We start from the raw sequence: 22,332 nt of genomic DNA, 5'->3' as shown, positions 1-22,332 counted from the left end.
GAAATCAAGTATTTCTGACAGCTTTTTTTTTTTTTTTTAAACTTGTTCTTGACTTTCCTGGTTTGTTTTATTGACAGCAGGTGCAGACAATTGCTTATGCGTCACACCCACTAATTGCATATATGCTATAAGTCTAATTTTAAAAGCTTATTTTTTTCAAGGCAGCTGCAGACAAACAACAAAAAGTAGCAATCAGCTTCTTTGGACAGGATGTGATACCACTTTAGTACACACCTACCTGTTTCCATCAAGCGGCTTTTTCAAGTTTAAAAAGCTTACACCCCAAAATAACACTTTCCATACAAGAAAGTGCTTTACAAAGTTCAGCCCATAACTTAGGATACCATAGCTCTTTAATACTGCAATTCCTTAAAATGAAGTTAGATTGGTTTAACATATATTCCCTCTTCCAGAGCATCAGCCGGTTCAGTCAAATATTCACATACCTTCTACCTTTCGATCTAACATAAGTCATCTTCTGCCAACACCCATACAAAATTTCTTTACACAAGTTACACATCAAAAGTCTTTGGCATAATTTCACGGATCTAACATACATTCAAACAAAGCATAAACCGTATAACCAAGACAAGCCTAAAACATCACTGCTAAAAGCTTAAGTTTCAGGCTGGTGTGTGGGACAGTTGTTTTGTTTTGTTTTGTTTTGCTTTCAAGTGTTCCTTGGCCTTTTTTTAACTTTGGTTATAACCAGCTTCTATGATACCTGTCCTTTCATTGCAGTATTACACTGCAAATAGTAACCCTGAAGTTAAAATTGGACTTAACTAGCTGCAATTACACTATAAGCTGTCTGAACAGAAGTAATTACAGTGAGGCCTGCTAAGGAAACCAGGGCAAAACAGCTATTGGCATCTCAGGTGTGGAAGGTTTTTTTGTTTGTTTCTTGATTATTCCCCCAAATAATCCAATTCAAATATGAGACTAGACCCATCACGACATAGCAGCATACCATGTCTTACAGTTACAAAAATCTATTTTCCATTTGTATTATACTGAACACCTTTCATACTAGTATCGCTCAGTTCTAAGGGGGAGAGCGAGAGAATGATAATGCTAAAATAAAAGACAAGATTTCCAGGTATATGTACCTAACGTTGAGCTGCAGCACTGCAAATATAAATGGAAGATTGTAAAGCTAGCTGCATCAGGAAAAACAGGTTGTCCATTTCAAGGTTTCACTGTACGGTTTCAGGTACTCTGTCCAATCAACAGAAACATCTAAACTCATATTTTTGTCATTAGATTACTGTCATGAAAGTTAGTTGCAACAAATAGTTTCTTCCTTTTTTCACGTGAAAGGACACATCTCACCAGAAGCGAGTGCTGTCAGAACTGGTGTTTCTGGAAATCTCAGGAGAAGAGACCTCTCGAATAACTGGAGTTGTCCTTAATCGTTTTGTTGCAGGCTCAAGGACTGCTCAGAGCTGAGCTGAGGACACATCCTCGAGCAGGTAGCGTATACTTACAATATAATATCCAAAGCTGGCCCCGATTACAGAGAGCACAATCACAAGCCACCAAGATATCCTCACCCTGAAGGATACAGGGTCTTTTTGCTGGCCATACCCACAGAAAAGAATTATCTGCTTGCAAGCATCCACGTTTGATCATCTTCCAAAGCCTCACTCAAAGGGAAACCCAGAACATTATGGGGCCAGGAACCAAGCTGATATCCTCTCCCTCCGTCCCTTTTCCTCCTTCATCATGGTATATATGTGGGGAAATCAGATGAGTAAGGGCCCTTAGAGCAACTATGAAAGTGGAACCCAGTCAAGCACCTAGGCCAGACACAACCCTGGCACTGCTCAAATAGGAGCAGCATTGGGGGCCTCCCAAAGAGGAGCAGAAAGCCTAGCAACAGTCTGCTCTAGTGGCAAATTCAAAAGCCTGCTGAGAATTAAACGTATTGCAAATAAAACCAGCTACCTATTATGCCCTACAATATGCTGATGTAACACCTAAAAACCAGCAGCAGATTTAATGACAGGAAAAAAAAACCAGCAATAAACCAAATACAAGCTAAGAAAGAAGAACTATGTGGAAGCTGAGAACATTAAAATATTACTTGAAGATTTTTAAAAATTAAATGTATGGCTATGACTTGAAAACACATCCAGTAGTAAAATCCCAAAAACCAAAATGAAAGGCACACCCTTCCTCAATCAACCATCACACTAAAATGACTTGACTCAACAGCACCAGAAATCAAAGAGCACTGGAGAGTCAGGAATCATCTTTAATACTATTAAGAGCCTAAAGATATAATAACAGGTATAAATCTAAATTACAGGTTTTATCTTGTAGGAAATCTGAGGAGCCTGTTATAAGAAGGGCACAAATCCTACAGACATTAGTCTTCAAAACCTTTGAGTAATCGAGCTTCATTGCATTCAAGACATCTTCGCTTAGATCACTCCACCCTCAAGGCACACAACCTAAAAGGGAAGTCCCGTCCAGGAAACTGCTTCTTCAGCATCTTCTCCCCAGGAAAAGAGCAAATCCTAACTTCTTCCTTTAATTAACATAGTTCCTTATTTGTGCAACTCTTAAAAACAGCAGTCAGCTTGACTGCTGGAACGGAGACGTTTTCAAAGCCTTCTCCAAACCTCACTGCTCGTCTCAGGGCGGGATGAGAAGGGGGAAAGAAGAGAGGGGAGGGCTGGAGACCAGGGATTTCAGAATACATAAACACCCCCTTTATTCTAAGCCTGAAAGGCTCTAAAAACTCAAGAGAACCAACTGCAGCTCTACTTTAAAATGATCAAAGACAGACAAGGGTGTTCTGTCATATCTGGGTATCAGTATGAAATGCCAACTTAAAGAAATAAGAAATTGGCCAGGGCTATTATAATCAAGTGGAAGACAAGGAGCTAAAAGGAGATAATTTTGAAACATGTATGTCTAAAGTCATCACTGTCTTCCATGCCCAAGAGCTATTTAGGTTTCACAATTGAAAAAAAAATACTCAGCTGTCCAGAACAGTGCTGCGTAAAGCTCGTGAAATGCCGCGCCATGGGTTGGAACTCAGTATGGGAAACTTCAGCTTCTGTGTTTCGTGGCCTGAGCATTTTGATGGATGCAATATCCAGCTTCTTTAAAGGAACTGGATCGGTAGGTTAATGTTGCTATTTTGAACCAATATGCACTTGCAATTCTTAAAAAGTCTCACTGTACAAGCTGTGTGCAAAGTTTTACAAGTATGAAAATGATTTTATGAAATGCCAGAAAAGCACAGGTGAAAAAGGATTGAAGTTTCTACGAAAAGCACATAAGTATGTATTCAGAGAACAAATTTCACTGTGATTCCTTTAAGGTTCAGGTGACTTGCTCGGAGAACGGAACAAACAGTTTGCCTGGAACAGATATCTTCCTTTTACTCATAATTGTTTAGTAATTACAACCTCTAGATCCTTCCCTTTTCCTACAGGTTTGAAAAAGAGCTTTAACCAGATAAAAATAGTCAATGACTTCTGTGAAAAGACTGTGTAACCTTAGGAACCTAATTGTTTGCAGAAGGAACAGTTAAATTTCTATCTTACATATGAATCATGGGAAGAAAAAAGAATCTTTGTTACAGAAGGAAACGTTTGTGAGATTCTGCTGCAGCTCCCATGCTCTGTTTAACACCAAACTGTGATCCCCATTTCACTGTTACATCTCCCGGCACTTGAAGGTAAAAAGGCAATGTCAAAACATCACATTCCCTTCCTGTCTTGCTTGTCTAAACACAATTTAACGTACAGCAAGATGATGCATATTTTTCTTTTGTTCAGGAGAACACACACCATCCTTGGTTTCATCACAGCGCCCAGGAACTGAAACATAACCTGTTTCCCCTGGAAGAAGTCAACTGGGAGGTTACCTACATTGATAAGATGATGTTCATACTTTTTAGTATACATATTCAGTGAGAGTCTAGGGGCAGATGAAAAGCTCATAAGGAGAAGGTGAACAAAAGCAATCAAAATTTTAAATTAGTGGTGATGCTCACTCCTCCTTTTGTAATTACACCCTGCTGATATCGCATGATATGGGAAGAAAGAGTTACCAGATATCATAAATTGAAAAATAGGGATACCAAAATGAAGCTAATAACAAAATTTGTATCAGGTAAGCAAAAAACAAGACAACAACAACAAAAAAACACCCCAAAAAAACAAAAAAACCCCCACACAACTGCTTTGGTTACACCTACTGCATTAGCTTTCTACCTTACATTTTACTATATACCCAGAGGTACTACTAGCTTCTCTATCCATCTCCTGAACAAGGAACCTGTCCTCTTCCCAACTCTCATTTCAACTGTCCCGCATCTTCCAATTTAAGGGGATTTGTTAACATGACCTCACCTCTCATTTTTGCTTTTCTTAGACAAAAATGTCCTGGACAGTTCCAACAGATCATGTTTACATTCACGAACATTCAGTTGTCCACTCTACTTTAAAGTTACTTTGGTGATGGGGTAGGAGAGAAATACTACCTTCTTTTCGTCCCAGCTGAGACCTCTTGGGCAGAAGCACTTGACCATGACCTTACACATTTTAAATAAAAATAGAAAAACAAACCCTCACTGACAAAAAAAATATTGAAGTAATCATTGCATCAATTAGGGTCTTCACGGACATACTAGAGAGATGTGTAAAGGCCTTTAACTCATGCTCCAGGCCTGTGGCTTTCCGTAAAACATCAAAAAGCCCTGAAACTCACTACTGTTGTGAAGTTTAATTCACCTTGGTCTACAGAGTACTCAAATTCCATGCACACCACGTTTCATTAAGCCCCTGGAGGCAGAACTGAATTTTAGGCAGATGAAAAAGAGACATCAGGTTGCACGCAATCTTATTTGTGGCTCTACTACATTTGTTTCAGCTACATTAAAAAGAAAACCCTAAAAACAACAAAAAAACCCCACACCAATGACTGCTTAGTAGCTATTTTTCTTCTAATCACTCAGGAGATTTGCAAAAGATCACAAATCGCTTTAGTAAGTATTCTATTTTAAATCACTTTCTGGTATCGTTATAGTAAAAAATTGCAAGTCTTAGACAATTGAGAATTCAGGCTGTTTTAGGGCAATACATCATTTCTTTTAAATCAGATGTATTTTGATGTATGAAAAAATGCATTCGACAGGGGTAAAGCCATATGTATGTTAAGTACGCAGAGTAAGAGTCTAAAAATTCATTTTCTCCCCGAGTGTGACTTAGCTCATCCTAAGAGAACACAAAAGTTTTCACGTTACATTACAAGAGTCTAGAGAAATTAATTAAATAACTAACTAGAGAAATTAATTCTGACCAGAAATAAAAGTCTGGCCAAACGGTATGAAGAAGCACTGTTTTACACTCGGATGTTAACCAATTCCTCCTCTTGGGGGGTGGTGTGGTGTGCACAAGGAGCAGTAGGAATGTCTGGTCTTAAAGAAAAGAGCTGAAGGAAACATGAAACCATCTGTATACGCTTAAGATTCATTTACCGGCATGCTGAAGCTACCTCAAAGGCCTGAAGGGAGATCTGGCACTTGTCTAACTCAGGGCAGGTTTCATGGTAATTGTAGCAATTTCGAAGGCAAAGGATAGCAGAAACGGTAGTCTCTGGCTGTAATCACCATTCTCCCGTGAAGTATGCATCAATCACTTTCCAATTAGATACCGATTATATGATGCCTGATAAATACCAACTGATAAATTTTGCTGCTAGTAAGCTAAAGTCAGTCAACGTTTTTTTCTAAACTAGACAAGCAGCTGAGACCTCAAAACCTGGTATACATGTTACTCTACCCGACTTAATAAACCAGCACATTTCAAAGACCTCAGAAAGGACAAAAGGAAGATTTGCATTGGTCTCTAACATAAATGCTGTGTCCAGAATTTACATATAGCTTCCATTTACAGAGAGCTGCAGTCCCATGCAGGATGCCAAATCGCAAGGTCCGTAGTCCAACGCAACAGAACCATCTGTACTGGTGCCTCAGTTCCTACAGAATGACAGTACAGACTTATGCTGAAATAAAACCCTACCACAAATCATTTCTATGGATATTTACTAAGGACAAATTATATGGGTTGATTTCCTTACTGCTAACTTGATTAGAAATCTTGACCCTATCCCTTACAAGGTGAATTAGAGCTTTTAATTATTCCAGTTCTTCTGCTACTAATGAAACGGAATGGTGTCATTAGTGAAGCTTGTCAGCCACACTTATGTGCAAAGAAATGATTTGACACTGCTTTGGTAACCTAATTCTTCCAGGATAAACAGTCTGAATGTCACGCAAGCACTGTAAATAAGAAATCTTGAAGACAAAGGGGACAGATGGCAACACTCCCAAGGAACATCATGTAAAATATTCATAGTGCAGGAGAAGAGTGCTGGTAACCCTGTGAGTAATCAAGACATTCAAGTCTCACAAAAACCAAACAAAATATTTTCTGTTCATGAGATGAGGGGGAAAAGAGATCAGCAGAGATACTAATTATTTTTTCTGAAGACTTGCTGTATTCGGTTGATATACATACTATATTTTTATTTCTTGCTATCAGCATAGAGAAGCAGCAGGCATAAGTGTGAGCTACCACCACCTTCTCCATCAGATCAGCAAATTATCCTTGTACATCAAATAGTCAAACTAACACGCAGTTCTCAGCGCCCCCGGTTATCACCCCACACCCGTCCCAGTTACAGAGAAGCAAAAACTTTTAACATGAGGGTATGAACTGGAGGACTTCGCTGTTACTGCAATTACACGAGAACAGCCTTGTCCATCCCTTTCCCACTCCTCCCATTTTAATAAAAAAAAAAAATTGTTAAAACGTCAAATACTATGCTTAATAGCTTCCTTTGGAAAGAGTTAATTTGAAACAAATGTTACCATAGATGCATGAAGCTACATACTACTGAAGAAAAGACAACTACAGCAAGGGACAAAAACAGTGAGATGCACTAAAGACTCAAAATCAAAAGGAAACAAATCGAGATGATACACATAACAAGGGGAAAACGCTATAGTACAAAAAACTGTGCCTTCTGTCTCTTCAAAACAAGACAAGAGCTGCCATGAAGAGAATGTATAGTTACCTGCATCCATATCTGCAAAGAATGGAACAGCCAGTAAGGAAAAGAAGGAACCAGAAATTCAGTGTCTCAGAGTTGGATTTAAAAGGTCATAAGGAGAATAAATAAAAAAAATCAAGAAAGTATTTAGTGTAAGATACACCTCAATAAGGTTCTATGATTTTTTTTTTTTGATTTCAAGCTATAAGTTTGGATTATTGTTAAACACTGCAATATTTTCAGGTACAAACTAACTTTTCTGTGGCATAAAAATATATTTTTTAAAAACTTCAAGACCAAAGATTTTGTAAGTTAAACAAGGAACAATTTACATCTGGGTGACTTTCCCAGCACACAAAATGAAGGGCCCAATACTACAGAAACCCAATACAAGATGCAATAACTGCAGCTTTCAGCAGCCAAATTGAAAGCAGCAGCATACTCAGGGCAGCAAACTCTTCCCAGTACACGACTAGGAAAGCTTCCCATAAGGACAAATAACGGATGGGAAAGCATTTAAGGATGTTAAGTGGTTATGGAAAAGGTACAGTTACACTCATTGCCTGTACTTATCTCCAGTTTGGAGACTGTTAAAGGAAAAGCACAGTTCTCTATTAATACAGTGAAAAAGCAAAACTGATTCTTTACTAATTCATTTCTGCATGATTAAGAACAAATAAGGGTGCAGTCTATGAAAAAATTAGTGAAATCTGCATGCTATTAATAATTTGCATATCCACATACCTTCAGGTGATTCCTCCTGGACATATGTGCCAGTCAGATAGCGGTGTACAAGTGCAGACTTGCCACTTGCTAGGTTACCCACAATCCCCTGAAAAAGAGAAAAAAGAAGTTAAACTGCAGTTAATCCCCATAAAAAGCAGCACATTCAGGCAAAAACTCAACACCAAAAAACCTCCCAAAAAAACAACAAAAAAACTTCTCTGCATTTGAAGGAAGAAGCCAAGATAGGAGAAAAATCTCAAAATATGCCAACGGACAGGAGTACCTGTCAAAAATCTATGGTGACAGCAGAGAAAGCACATGACAAAACGAATAAACCAAAATCAGTTCATGTTAGCAGAGTGCCTTTATTCATCTCACTACTAGTGTTAATGGGGAACATCAGGCTTCAAGGAAGAGAACTCAAGCTCAGAGCAGCCTTACCATCCCCTAACTGGAGAATACAATAATATAAACACATCACTAAACTCTAATACTGGAAAATCTCTCTGCAGAGCATCCATCTTGTGATGTACACCAACTCTCTAAGCACACACATGATAAATGTGGTGATACAAATACAAATTTTGGCATATCCATCGCAGCTTGTTAGTCTCTTTCTTTGCCAGTTGACTCTCCAACAAGCTTAAAACTCAAACTGTCTGCACTCCATGCCCAAACATCTGCATCAGGGACATTTGTATCAACTGGAAATCAGGTATAAGCAAACAGACTTCAAGCACACATGATTCTTCTCTGTTAAGCTGGTTTACTAAGTATTTCTTTTAAAGAAAGGCAGAAGAGGTAGAACACAGCTCAGCCCCAGAAGAATTTTCTTCCCCAAGGATATCAGATGCCAAAGACTTGAAAGTTTGCTAATTTTATGTTTTGTGGGGTTGCTGTTTTCAAGGGGTGGGAGCTCATGCGCAAGTCCGGCTGCATGATTCCCGCAGCAACAAGCAGGTCATCCCTTTCAAGCCACAGTCTCATGTGGCCAGACAATAAAATCCCTGCTGATTTGTCCCTGGGCCGACCATCAAAAGTGGACTGATGTATGCAGCAAGCAAGAACCAAGATGTCAATGTCTGCCCTGCTCTGCACAGTTGAGGGTAGGAGTTGGAGAACATACCTTCTCTATGGTTCAAAGAAATGCCTTTCTTCCTTGCTTAGTTGTCACTTGCCGGTTCAGATTTCCCTGAGGAACAGAACCCTGAAGACACTGCTTTGGGGGGAGGAGATGAGAACTGTATTTATTTCTTCTTTTACACAAAACTAAGCTGACCCTCTTCTACATACCTGTCTTGATCCTAACCAAAAGGTTCAGAAAACAAGCTCCCTGGGAGTTAAGTAGATCAGCAGACAGCTTGTCCTAAGGTTGCCGAATAGACAGAGGTAGCATGAACAAGTTATACACTAATGCGCATTCTACTTCATTTTCTTAATCCTAATTGATGACATAAGCTATCTTTCCATAAGCTATCTTTCTTACTAAAAATTGCTTAAACCAATAAGTTAGAGTCAGAAAATTGGGGGAAGGGAGGATGACTCACTTATTCTTTAAAATGGCAAACACTTCAATCAGGAGAGCGCCAAGGCAGCACTATGAAGGATGCCCACTTTCTCTCTCTAGCTGACATATAAAGAACGGCTCAGATAAAGTGGCAACTTCAGCATGGAGCAAATGGAAGGCAGTCCCACCAGTTGCCCTTGAGCCCCCGTGACAGCATAAGCTTTAAGTGGGATGAACAGTATGGGCCTACAGCAGAGGAAGAAGTAACATGAAAAATAACATGAACATATAATTGGAGAGAAAAGACACCAAATCCCATCCTACCCTTATACTAAATGAAATTTCACCCTCTTTCTATTCAGGTTAGCAGGAAAGAACTTGAACAGCCATGAAATAATCTATCGAAGACACCATAATAAGAAGTACAACAAGAAACGACTGTAAGTGTAGCTGCTATCAACAAGGAAAAGCCCCACATAAGTAAGAAGAAAGCCACAGCCCTAGCAGTTGGGCAACAGACATCTGTTCATTAGGCTTCTATGTAAGCTGGCTTAGAAGAGCGTTTAAAACAGCATACCGGAAGCTTTTAATCTAATTTACATCTAAGAGGAATTACAGGCCATGCTAGGGTATGCCGAGATGTCTCCATCTAAAAATAAGTACAAGATAACAGAGGCAAATGCCAGCTCTGCAGATGATTACCCTTGTCTTCTCAAACAGGACTGACACTGGGCAACGCTCTCTAGAAACACACAACAGTTTCATTCGGGTCAGGCCATGACACAACCCAATCAATGAGATCCGCTTTACCCTTGAAGACTAAAGAACAAGTAACTTAACCCAGGGCAGCTATGAATTATAAATACAGCTGTGACACCACAAACTTTCACCACTGAAATTCCAAAATCATCTTATATCTTCCTCTTTACTTCATGATATGTATACCTGCTTGCTAAAAATTTAAGATATCATTGAGGTTCATAGCATGAGATTTCAGCCAGTCCGCAAGTTATGCTTTCCTGCATAGTCTGGCTCTAGGTATTTCATTTTGAGTGCATAGTATTAGTAGAAGTGAAATTTCCATCTCAAAACCCCACATTTTCATGATCTTTCATCTCACAGATGCATTGGGAAAGTATCTTGTGTGCCACTGAAAATTAAATGACAAGACCTAAAGAAAAATTCATATAGAAATTAATTTCTACATTCAGAAGATAATATGAATAATAGACAGTAGTAAAGGCCTAAGATTCTGTATAGAATATCTATACAAGAAAAACATACAATACTGAGCTTTTTTTTCGGTTGTACCGATCCCCAATTCACACATTCAATGAATGAGGAAGATAGTCAGAAGGGGGAAAAATAGTTTGGGACTTCTCCATGCACATACAAAGAAAGGCAAAAGCTAACGCAATACTGCACAAACATCCGACTCTTGTTATTTCTGCTCTGGATGCCTGACTTAACCACAACTTCATTTTAGCTTTCTCCAATGTTTAATTAGATATCAAGTGAGGGGTGAGCTATAGGAAGAAAATACTGTCTCTAATGTATGTCCTTTAACCCCAAAACATCAAGCAACCTCTTCAGTCAATGAATTTCCCTCTGTCATGCTCCAGTAAACCAAAGTAAGTTTATCTACTTGTACCTTTCCCTAAATAGGTAGCGTTCAACTAAAACTCCATAGTTCCTAGGCAAGAAAAACATGATGAATGAAGAAGTCCAATGCATAAGGGCAAGGGCTTTTCACCCCTCTCCTCCTCCTCGCCACAAAATGGATCCCCTCTCCCTGTCTATACGGGCCCTCACTACAACAGGCTGCTTCCCCCTTCTCGCCCTTTCCCAGTAGAACCTGTTTTTCACTGTTCAGGATTCACGAACACCAGAATAGTGAGTTTTAGCATGCGATAACTCATTTAATGTTTTTTAGTTGAAGTGGCCGAGGCACAAGGAGTACACCATAGATACCGGGCTTACTTCTACAGGATTTCCAATTTTCAAGAAGAGATTAACTTCACCGCTTGCTAGTTGTCTAGCAAGTGAGCCCAGCAATATGCTATATTCCCTACAGCAGGCAGGGTCATTCCTCAGTAGTAGCTGAACCTCATATTCCCAGGCAAGTTTCCTCCTCATCAGGTCAATATTATGATAGCCTAGACCAAAAATAGCAAGGAAACTGAAAATCTCATCTCTAAATCGGGAGATTAAACACACCACTTCAGTTGTCTCCTCTGCAGATAAATAGTCTGGGACCAGGCTAAGGCCCTTGGAGTAACATAATTCCTGAAAAATTAGAAGACAAGCAAACTTTACATGTGTTTACTAGGAAAATAACAGTAGAGGACTTTGTATTTTCACTTTAGGAACAGTAGCTCTCGACCTTGGGAAACAAAACGTTGAAGCATGTTTCAGACCTGTTATGTCACCATCAGTGCAGAAACAATACAGCCATGAAGAAAAAAAAATAAAATCATTAAACCAGGAGATACAACCACTGTTAGACAAACTCATTTACAGCAGATAGTTAAGTTGTCACTTAAAATGACTCTAATTTGCATATACGCAGGACTCTAATGCATCAGCTGCTTGGCCAGAGAGCTTACAGTTTCCACGTGATGCTACAAACTGATGCAGAAAACCATGAACAGGAGCAGCAAGATGTGGATCTCAATTAAAAAACCATTTCACTGACGCATGCAGTAAAACTAGAGCTTTCTTCTTTCAGGAAACACTAAAACCATTGCCATGTACGACATGCACAGCCCTTAAAGAAAAGGAGTACACGTCCTCCCTCTTTCTTCTTTTCTTCATTTTCTCAAGTTGCCTCCAGGTCAATAATCAAAAGTGTTGGAGTTTTAAAGACAATGCAAGACTGAATTTCTTTAAAAGAATATTCATCTATTTCTTAATAGTGAGGCTCCTGGATTTATTTTTTAAATCACAGATTCAGACTATCCACTGAACTAATAGGACTTCAGGAGCTTAAAGATAAAAATAATCATGAAAAAACATGTATTGTCAGTTTTGCCTTTGAGTATTAATGCTAACTTCACAGAAATCACAGAAATCCAAATCTCCTGAAAACTGACCATCTTTGTAGCATTTCTTTGCTTTTTTGCTAGACTATTTCAGAAAGCATTTACAAGACTTCTATCCCCTTCTCTTCTCATACGGCTAGACAGAGGATCGCTTAAAAGCTCCTCAGCTCAGTGCTTGCATCTGAGCAAACAAACCAACCGTCTCTTTCCTACCCACGTATAAAAACAGCAAGTGAAATTAAAATCCAGCGTTACCAGCCTTTTATTCACTGCAGTGCCGTACTGTCACTGCTCAGAGGCTCTGTCTGCTATTAAGCGCTGAAAACCAGGAGCAACAGACCTCACACCGGAAAAATCTGGTCTCCAGTTTCAAGAAATGTCTCTATCAGGACGAATACTTGTTTTCAGGATGATGCCACATAGTATGACAAATACCCCAGCGTGTTTTCAGAGCAGCTGTATTCCCGTCTCCCATATTTTCTACACAAACATGCTGAGCCATTTCTATTTTATGGGGATAGCAAAAATTAACAGACGAAATGCACAGTTATTACAAGCGTGTTAGGGACCAAAAATACCATTGTAAAGCAGGTCAGAAACTGGAAAATTCAGCTCGCAAGGCTACAACACATTGCTTTGTCCTTAGTACAGGTAAGACTTGCGCAACATTCAATTTGGAGCAATCATTTGTTCATGTGCTTGAGACATGCTTGAAAAACAAACAACCCCCCCCCCCACAAACACTATGCCCATATCCTACTAAAGCCTTTATATATAAATACATAATGTATTGATAATATTATTTGTTTTAAAGCTATCTAGCACGCAACCCTGACAGCATATACTTAGCACCTGCTTTAAAGAAGTAAATCCAAAGGTTTTTTGGCCAAAAAGACTTCACGTTTATTCTGCCTAACGCGGCCCCAGGGTTTTCAAATTGCTACGGTTACAGAAAGACCCTGTTTGATCGGAAGTCCAGCCACTGCCAGCTCTGCAGCAACACGGAGCTCCCAAGGCCCCGACCCCGGAGAGGCAACCACCTCCCCAAGCCTCCTGACCAGCAATGGCTGACGCACACACTACATAGGCCAGCCCAAACAAGCCCACGTGCCGAGATTGAAATTTCTAATTTTTTTAAACAGACCAGCAGTGGAAGAAGTCCGACAGCATTGAATAGCAAAGCTAGTTGTTCCAAGTAGATTGCTATTGCTTGCAAAAACCCTAGTTATTTTACATCTCGGTAAAAGGGATCCAGGAATATCACTGTGGTCCAAGAAACTGCTCTCACCCAGCTGACCTAGCACACTCTTGACCATAATGCAAGTCTCAGCAAGTAAAGCATGCTGCTATGGGAGTATTTAACTAGCAGAAAAGCATACACTTCTGAAAATCTGAAATAAATCAAGCCCTGCCTGTGTTATTAAAAAAGGAGACAGAGGAAAGGACTAGTATTTTTTCCTCAAAAGTATGTTGGAAAATATATCCATCAGGTTTTTCATTGCGACCCTAAGTATTTTGTTTGTTCTCCCCTTAAACTTCTGTAGGGCATAAAGGTATAGCAACAGCCACCATAAAAATGAAATATTATCTTCAATTTAAGGGCTGCCCAGATTCTACGGAGAAGACAATGTCTCCCACTGAGCTACTAACCATCTTTAGCTGCTGGAGCAGACTGTACTCTGCAGGAAAAGCAAGGGCAGTTTCATAAACTTGCAACATTAAGCCTCATCTCTCCGTCTGCGCTCCCGCACTTAAGAGTGATAGAGGCAAAAGCTCCATGCTTCTCCGACATCCCCAACGCACGACCACAAGCTGAAGCAAGGTACCCACAGTTACTCTTAGTGGTGAATATAATGATAGCGCTGTGGCACGGGAAACAGGTTTGGCTTTTAATATTGCCCTTCACTTCTTCAGCCAGATGCGAAGGACACAGGCTCGGCTCCTCCGTACGGGCACCAACTCCTCGAGGGCACGTTGAGAGCAAAGAAAGCAGATTTCTGATGGAGCTCCTAGTCTGCCCTTCCTGCTGGAGCACAAGTTCATGGCTACAGCTGGCACTACTAGTTTCAGTAATTTGCAGGGGTATAATCAAATTATCATGTTTGTAATGATAAGAGTTCTGCTTTTATCCAAGACTGTATAAATTGAAGCCTTGGACAGTAAGCTTGAGGCTCGCATGTGCTGACCGCTTAAAATCAATTCTCTACAGCAGCTGCTCAGAAGTTTATGTTTATACCACCGGCTCACACAGTATGAGGGCAAGATACCCAAGACAGAAGTATTCACATCACGCAGCCTTGGCATCACAAGAAACAGCTGTACCCCAAGACCTCCTCTGGAAGTTTTACCTAATGCTCTGCACTTAAGTTTATTACTGGATGCTGTGCTTGGTATGAGGAGGAAAGGGACAGGATGAAGAAGGCAACCCTCCATAGACCTCCATCAACTTAAACTAGCTGTGGCTACAGTGGCCCATATGCAACCAATACCTTCTGGTCCTACATTTCTAGTATTTCCTTATATAACATACTTTCTGCAAATACCTCTTCCAAATTACACCATCTAAACTGAATCAGCCCTTTCCCGTATTATATAGTTCTATCCATTGACTACTCTATTTCTCTTCTCCTTACCTTGTGCACTGCTGAAATCAAAACAGAAGCACAACTCTAGTTATCAGAAAGCTGTTTCAATTTAAATGCCATCCTGATAAGCGCATGTCATGTTAAACTTGACCCATGCTTTCTCTCATCTCCTTTGAGCACTATAATCAACTCAGATTTGGAAAAAGACGTTTACCACATGAAAACTGGACTAATGAAGCATGGCCCCAGCTGTCCATTCTTAAATTGCTACAGTTTTGTCCAATTCACTTTGCCACTCATGTGAGGAATGAATGTCTGAATCAGAGCAGCTCTTACAGTTACATTAGGACAACAGAAGCGACCTAAGCAAAAAGTGATCTGCAGTCTTACGACCATCTGGAGCAGACTATAGACCCCTACCAGAGGTATAACCAAGTACTGTATCTTGGATACTATAGTTGTTTCATAGATTTTTATAAATTAACACTATGTAATTAAACGTGGACTTCCATATGGTGAACATCAAAGATCTGATCTCAGCAACTTTGTGCTGCTGGCTTCACAAGCTGCCTGCTTAATAACCACTACTAGGAGGTTTCAGCCCACATCACCAGACACTGTTCACAGTTTTTAAAACAGCAACTTCAGGAAATCCCTTCAACCCTATCTCTGTGATCCTTTTGCCTTTTCTTCCACTTACACATGAAAAAAACTTTGCCAAGGAAGGGCTAGTGTAAGCAACTGTTAAGCCACTGTTAATTCTTATTCTAAAATGTAGTTTTTAACCAGCTAAATTAACCTTCCAAATGTTCCATTTTTATTCAGCATGACCAAAAAAATTCTGAGATACATAAACAAGTCCAAACAAACCCCCAGACAGAACATTCACTTTAAATTCTTTTAAAAACATGGAGAAAAGTCATTTAGTCCTTGAAGAAATAGTGAAAATTATTCCAAGAAGATAAAAGGAGCATTAGATATTACACATAGCTTTAGAGATCACCTGCCAATTCTGCCCCTAACCCCATAAAAGTGTAAGATCTCTCTACTCAGAAGAGTGCGCTAGGAAGCTGGCTCAACTAAGCAAACGAGTTGAAACAGAAATAAAATATGAGTAGACCTTTGAAGCACGTTTATAAAAATAAAAAGATACATAGACTTCATACAGACAGTTTTGTTAAAGAAAGTTGTTGAAGGAAACCCACCCCCCCCAAAGTTGAACAAACCTCAGAAGGTTTTTCCACATTTGTGCATAACATTTTGAGAATGTTTTTCAGAGATAAAAGTAAATATAAACTCACCACTTTGAGCTCCGGTACAGATCGGCTTAGTGTCCATTCCTGGCTATTTACAAAGGCATCTGTAAAAGTGGACAATATTCACAGTCAGTACAATGGTATTTACTGGCCAGTTGCCCAAAACGTCACATTAGGGACATAAGATCAAAATTCACATTCAAACTTGAGATTGATAGTTCAACATTAAACGCACTTGGAGTTTTGATAAATTGTATAAATTCAAGAGTCCTGGAAATGATCATACTACAGAATGGGTACACTCTCTGCGGTAACTCTAAGTGTATCATCTCAACAGGCATTAACAAGACTAAAAGCTAATTACAGTCCTTCTGTGTTATGGAAAAAAAAAATCCTCTTTTCTAGTCTGTACACAGATGAATTGCTCCCCATCCACCATGATACAATTTTTTCCTCTACAAAAACCACCTTGGATTGCTCAACATACTCAATGTCAACACCTGCAATCACTAGCATCAGTGGTAACTTCTCCACCCAGGTAAGTGAGAATATTGATTTATTCTGGAAACCTGCTATTTTTCAGCATTGTAACAACCATGGAGCTAATCAAAACATGTCTACTTAAAACAGATTGAGTTGACTTCTGTCAAGGGGGATAAAAGACAGGAAAAAAAAAATCTAGAACATTTCCCAAAACCAGAAGAGAAGACTAAGAGAGCCAGCTGGACAGAAATAATCCACACGGACATTTACTGTAAAACTAACTAAAACCTGCTGGTGAAATAAATACTCCTGGAGGCAGAGGGGAATTGATTTTTGAGAAACTGGCAAGTCAAGTTCACCTTCGCTCCCCCATACGAAGAAAACAAGCAGGGCTGCGTCCATGTCCAACCTTTCTCGGTCCCACATTTACAAAAGAGAAATAGGACTCAATATTCCTGCTTTGAAAAACGTTTAGCATTCGGTTCCTTCTGTAAAGGTCCAGCCAGGCGAAAGCAAAGAGATACCACACTGCAGTTACAAATTCAAACAACATTAAATCATGATTTAACATTTTCCAAAATGATGCAAAACTGATCGCAAGATTATCACTAGGTTTCCCATTCACCGCATACTCCCACCAAGCAGATTACAACTTCACCCCAATCAAGCGGCGCTGAAGTTGTGCCAGTGTAACAGAGCCAATTCCCAGTATTACAGTAAATAACAGGTCAAAAGTCATGCCTGACTATGCTGATGAAGCTGTCCATAAGGAACCGCTTCCAAAACCTTTGTTTGCTTATGGCCAATCTGGAAAGGCAGAAGGTTATTTCATTATCTCTCTCACTGCAGAATATAAAAACATGCAAGTGATTTGCAACCCCCAAACGTATCCTTAGCAACCTAGGAGATCGTCAGCTGTAAGCAAGCTTTCCTACTGCCTGAAGAAAAAAAAGCCATCTCAAAGCAAACTTATTTTGCAGTTTTCCCCTCCTTCCCCATAAAGTATATTGTTTTTGCATAGCATTAAAGACCTATTAGCCACTAATTTGGAAGCAATCGCTATCACTGCTATTACACTGCTGTGTAAGAGCAATATGCAAAAATTATAGAAAGTTGGAGCACTAACCCTAATTTGAAGATCAAATTTGAACTGGGATTACTTGAACTCGGTTTAAAGAAAAGGGTCCTATTTACTAAAGTTCAAAACAGGCAGCAAAAGTTTGGATTTGCAAAAGTTTCTGCAACCTGATGTTTGTAAACTGTGATTCATCTACTCACAGTTTAGGAAAGCAAACACAACTTAAGGTTTTTCTGTTTTGTTCTGATCCCATGACTGTAACCAGCATTCCTTACAATATGTGTATTGCTTGCAAGAGGAAAAGCCAAGGATTACTAAATGCACTTTGGATAAGCAAACTGAGCATTTTAGAAGCTTAGGCATGGCATGAAACAGCTATCAGGTAAAAGGTGTCTTGAAACACTACGGCAGGGTGAAAAATGAACAGCACTTCTCAGTGATCACCTCATCCCGAACTTTGAAGAAGCTGTTTGGGTTGAAGAGGTAGGCAAGCATGTGTCAAACATTATCACAGTCTCGGACCAGGCAGACTCCAAGCCAAGAGAGGGAAAGATGAGGACAGAGAGGATGGCAAAAAGTGAACAGTGCTTTGAGAGTTGGGGCAGAGAGGAAAAATAAAAAAAAATGCATGCCTCAGTTGTCACAGTGCTCTTCTCCAAAAACATTCCTCATTTTTAAGTAATTCAGTGCAGCTGGGATACACAGGAGTTTGCTTCAGAGCTTAAGAATACTGCATTAGCATATAAAAAGGCCGCACCAGGTCAGGCCAAAGATCCACCATCCTTTTGCTAGCAGAGATCAGTAGATGACATTTCATAAAGAGCAAAGATACTCCGCGAAGAATAACCTATATTTTTACTGCAGGTCACCAGCAATTTACAGTGCAATGACTTCCACTTAAATGGGCCAGTGCGCAGTTCAAATCCACCCAGGGTGGAGATACCCGACCTGAGCGACAACTGCCCCATCTTCTTCCTTACAGCCAAACGGATGTATCAAATAGCAAGAGACTGGCAGACCGGAAGCCGGCCAAGCAGGCTCAGATCACCGGATGCTCATCCATTTGTTTCCAGGAGCAGCAAAAAGGCAATCAAAAACTCAACATGTGAAAACGTTAGTCTCAAGCCACAGGAGTCGGGGAGAGTCCTTCCATAGGACACCCAGCCCAAAACAAGCATGAGATGTAGCATCTCAATCGGGAACACAGCAGAACAGACCTGCTCCAGTAGCCTCACGGTTAAGGCATTCAAGAGGGACCACAACTAGAGCTAGCAGTTTTGCAGCCAGGAGGACCTTCCCTTCGAGCGCGTGGTTGAAGATGTCAGATGACGACAATGGAAACACGAGTGCCTCAACCATTTCGGTTGCAGCACCCCCCAATTTGCAATGCTTCAGCATCGGATCGCTCTCCTCCTAACAAGAGGAGGAGGAGGAGAGTTAAACATACGGTCCTGCCAAACACACCACACACAGCAAATATGATGGCCTTCCTCCAGGTCCCACAGCTTCTGCAACAGCCAGAACTGTGGCAGGAATCAAAGTCCTGCTCTAGAAACCTGTCCTAGCCAGCTGGAAGTAGGGGCATCCTCACCTGTCTTCACCCTGACAGTAAATTGCCAATTCTCACAGTTCTGCTTTCAACAACTGTTGATTTGGGGAGCAGTGGAAACGGAGAAGAAATTTCCCTCCGACTCAACCATGAAATGAAAGAACTGACCACGCTGAAAAACTAACAAACCAAACAGTTCCCTGCCGCACAAAGCCTATTTCTTTAGGGCATAAAGCACAGGTTCCCTAACCGATACTTCCGCAATTTAATATACTCGCTATTTATAGCTACAGGACAACAAAAGTCAACATTTGGCCGGTAACTAGACAATCCTCAAAGTTCAGGGTTTTTTGCTCATTACTGGTGAAACAGTCAAAGACTCAGTTATTCCAAATGCATGAAAACTGGCAAGTGCTGATTTACATTATATCCTCCTATATTTAATCATTACTCCCTTCCCAGTAAAGACAAACTAACCAGCACTTGAGAATCTGTTGCTTTTGATTTCCACTTTTTCCACAAAACACATTATTTAGGTTATAATTATACTAATAGCCTCCATATCACAACACCACATTACAGCATAGCTAACAATTAAAAGCCGCATCTTACCACAGGAAGAACTTAAAAGATCAGACCAAGAGGAACTTGTTAAGACCGAGTCCATGAAACAGTTTTTACTAGACTTTAATTATACACAACTGCATGACAGATGTAAGCGACCCCACATTCCTCTTCATAACCCAAACACCAAGCTTCATTTACGCTTTATAGCACTGCTCCAAAACATTTTTCCCCTCTTACACCATTAATTCCAGAACTCCACATTTGATTTATCATATTAGTCTCAGAATAACACAAGAGAACCACCATGTTTTGGACACAGCGGGGCTGAATAAAAGTTAGGCTCAGACTCTCTCTTAAAACACATCACACTGAAGGCTTCGATTTTCAACTTGCTATGATAGAGTTTGACAGCTTGGACAAACTTGAAGGATCTCTACTATAAACCAAGTTTATATTTAACAGCCTAGAAGGTAACACAGCTTACACAGCAGACTTATGTACAACTGGCTGTTTTTTCTCATGTTCAAAAGCTAAATTCCTCAGTAAAGCTTAAGATAAGGACAACATGCCTGCTTCTCCTTCCTGCACACCTGTGTATGTGCTTTCTCCATTTTTAGCTGCTAAAGAAAGATGAACAAAATTTAAACTTGCTATTCCCTATGCAAGTCTTCGCAGCAAAGGTACAGGAAGAATTGGCCAAGTTTGCACCAGACAAGGACTTTCAGCTCCTCTCCAGGTCCTCAGGTGTCATTCTGAAGAAAGCTAAGCTGATCAAGAAGACCTTCAAACTCAGGCAGGTCTTATGCCTGATTCTTTTTTTTTTTTTTTTTGGGGGGGGGTACAAAAATAAAAGAAATTTTGAAACAAAATGCATGTGAGAGCTGTCTATTAATTTCAAGAGGCTCCAGCAAAAAGGAACATTGGATTTTACCACCACATAAGACTAAACAAAAGCAGGGTAAGTAGAACACTACTGCTTCCAATTTTGAGAGCAACAAAAACCTAATTAAGCCAAGCAGTAGCTCTGTGGCAGTAACAAGGACTTCAGAATCCCTATGCTATTTTTTATAAATATTAAGCTTAAATTAATAAGAACTTTGCATTCCAAAACTATAAAGCAGGTAGGAGAGACAGCGAGAGGTAAAATTCCAAAAAGCCAAGGGACTGAGACACAAAGCCAAAAGACAACAGCTGGACAGAGAAATAACCTTCTAGCCAGCATGAATTAACTCATTCTGCAAATCTATTTGGTCCTTCATTCACTGAAATACATCAAGAACAGTGCAACGTCCTTCCAAAACAGTCTCGGCTACCAAGTACCTTCAAAAAGGTAAACATACACGTTTCAACTCTAATCAACCATATAATAAAGGAAGTCTAGCAAAACTAAGTTGACTTGGTGTTGAACTACCTGACACACGGCTACCTTCTCCTACTTGTTTTGCAAGTTTGCGGGATTGCACCTAGATATTAGTTCAATGAAAACTAAACAACATTTTAGCAACAAGGGACAACAGCCACACTGCTTGGGGCATTGTCATCGCCGTTGTTTGCTTGGTTGGTTTTCGAGTTATTAGCATGGCGTGAAAAGAGCACTGAAGAGGAATACTCGGAAAACCTTCATTCCCCAAAACACAAAGGCTTTGCAAAAAAATTAGCCTAGGAAAGGGCTTACAGGTGTACTGTGCTAAGAAGGGAGGGATCAAGCACTGCCTACTCTTAAGACCTAATAAAGCCACTTGCCCAACAGAGGCATTTTCAGTCTATGTTCCAGCATCTCCTCTATTAAGAGGGCAATACTTACAGTGCAGAAGTGAAATCTAGAAGGCTAAGTTTATATTCTGCTCTAAACACGCCATGTTTATAATTTCCTCTTCAAGTTGCAAGAACATGTTCGTTTGGAAATGCTTAGGAAAAAAAACAACAATTTCATTTAGATGACCTCATTAGTTAACGAGAGTTTCACGATCAACACGATCCAGAACTTGGTTAACAAACAGACATGCTGAAAACTTAACATTTAACTGAATGGAGAGGAAAGGGTGGAAGTTAAGAGCTGCTACGCAAGCTATGTGGCATTATTAGGGGAAGGCCAAATTCAACATACGTGGTTTACCTGTTCCCTTCTGCCCCAACCACCCGAGCAACTACATTTGCCACAAACGCCCACCCGGGTAACTAGCAACGTCCCCAATTTATGTTCTTCTAATACCTCATTATTACGTCCCTGGTTATCACTGCTCACGCTCGTTTTAAGTGTCTAAAAGGCTGAAGAAGCTGACCATTTCATTGAAAAAAAGTTTCCCATTTCAGACAAGCTCGACCCTGACGCGGCCAAGTAAAGCTAAGATTTCCCGATGCCGTTAGCTCTCTTCAATTTGCAATGAAATTATGGCAAGTCTTTCACCGCTTTCCCCAGTCCCCCTCTTCTTAACTTTTATTAGACGACCTATGAGGTAATCATCC

The 22,332-nt window shown here is 40.1% G+C and overlaps 1 protein-coding gene across 7 annotated transcripts in view; it reads right to left on the bottom strand.

Moving 5' to 3' along the window:
• Positions 1-22,332, bottom strand: part of AGAP1 (ArfGAP with GTPase domain, ankyrin repeat and PH domain 1) — a 386,106-nt gene that overhangs the window by 243,046 nt on the left and 120,728 nt on the right. For 4 of the 7 annotated variants that reach the window (XM_026087248.1, XM_026087283.1, XM_026087275.1 and 1 more), the window contains 3 exons: positions 16,235-16,293; positions 7,819-7,906; positions 7,099-7,110 (listed from right to left, as the gene is read on the bottom strand). In XM_026087248.1, the coding sequence (XP_025943033.1) occupies positions 7,099-7,110; positions 7,819-7,906; positions 16,235-16,293 (159 nt within the window). Of the gene's footprint in view, positions 1-7,098; positions 7,111-7,818; positions 7,907-16,234; positions 16,294-22,332 lie in introns of those variants that run through there. The other 3 variants (XM_026087257.1, XM_026087291.1, XM_026087299.1) reach the window with 1 other exon arrangement.

Source organism: Apteryx rowi, unplaced genomic scaffold (genome assembly GCF_003343035.1).
Source record: "Apteryx rowi isolate R43461 unplaced genomic scaffold, aptRow1 scaffold_12, whole genome shotgun sequence".
NCBI lineage: Eukaryota > Metazoa > Chordata > Aves > Apterygiformes > Apterygidae > Apteryx > Apteryx rowi.
Note: the sequence above shows the minus strand (reverse complement) of the source record. Positions and strands in the feature narration are given on the sequence as shown.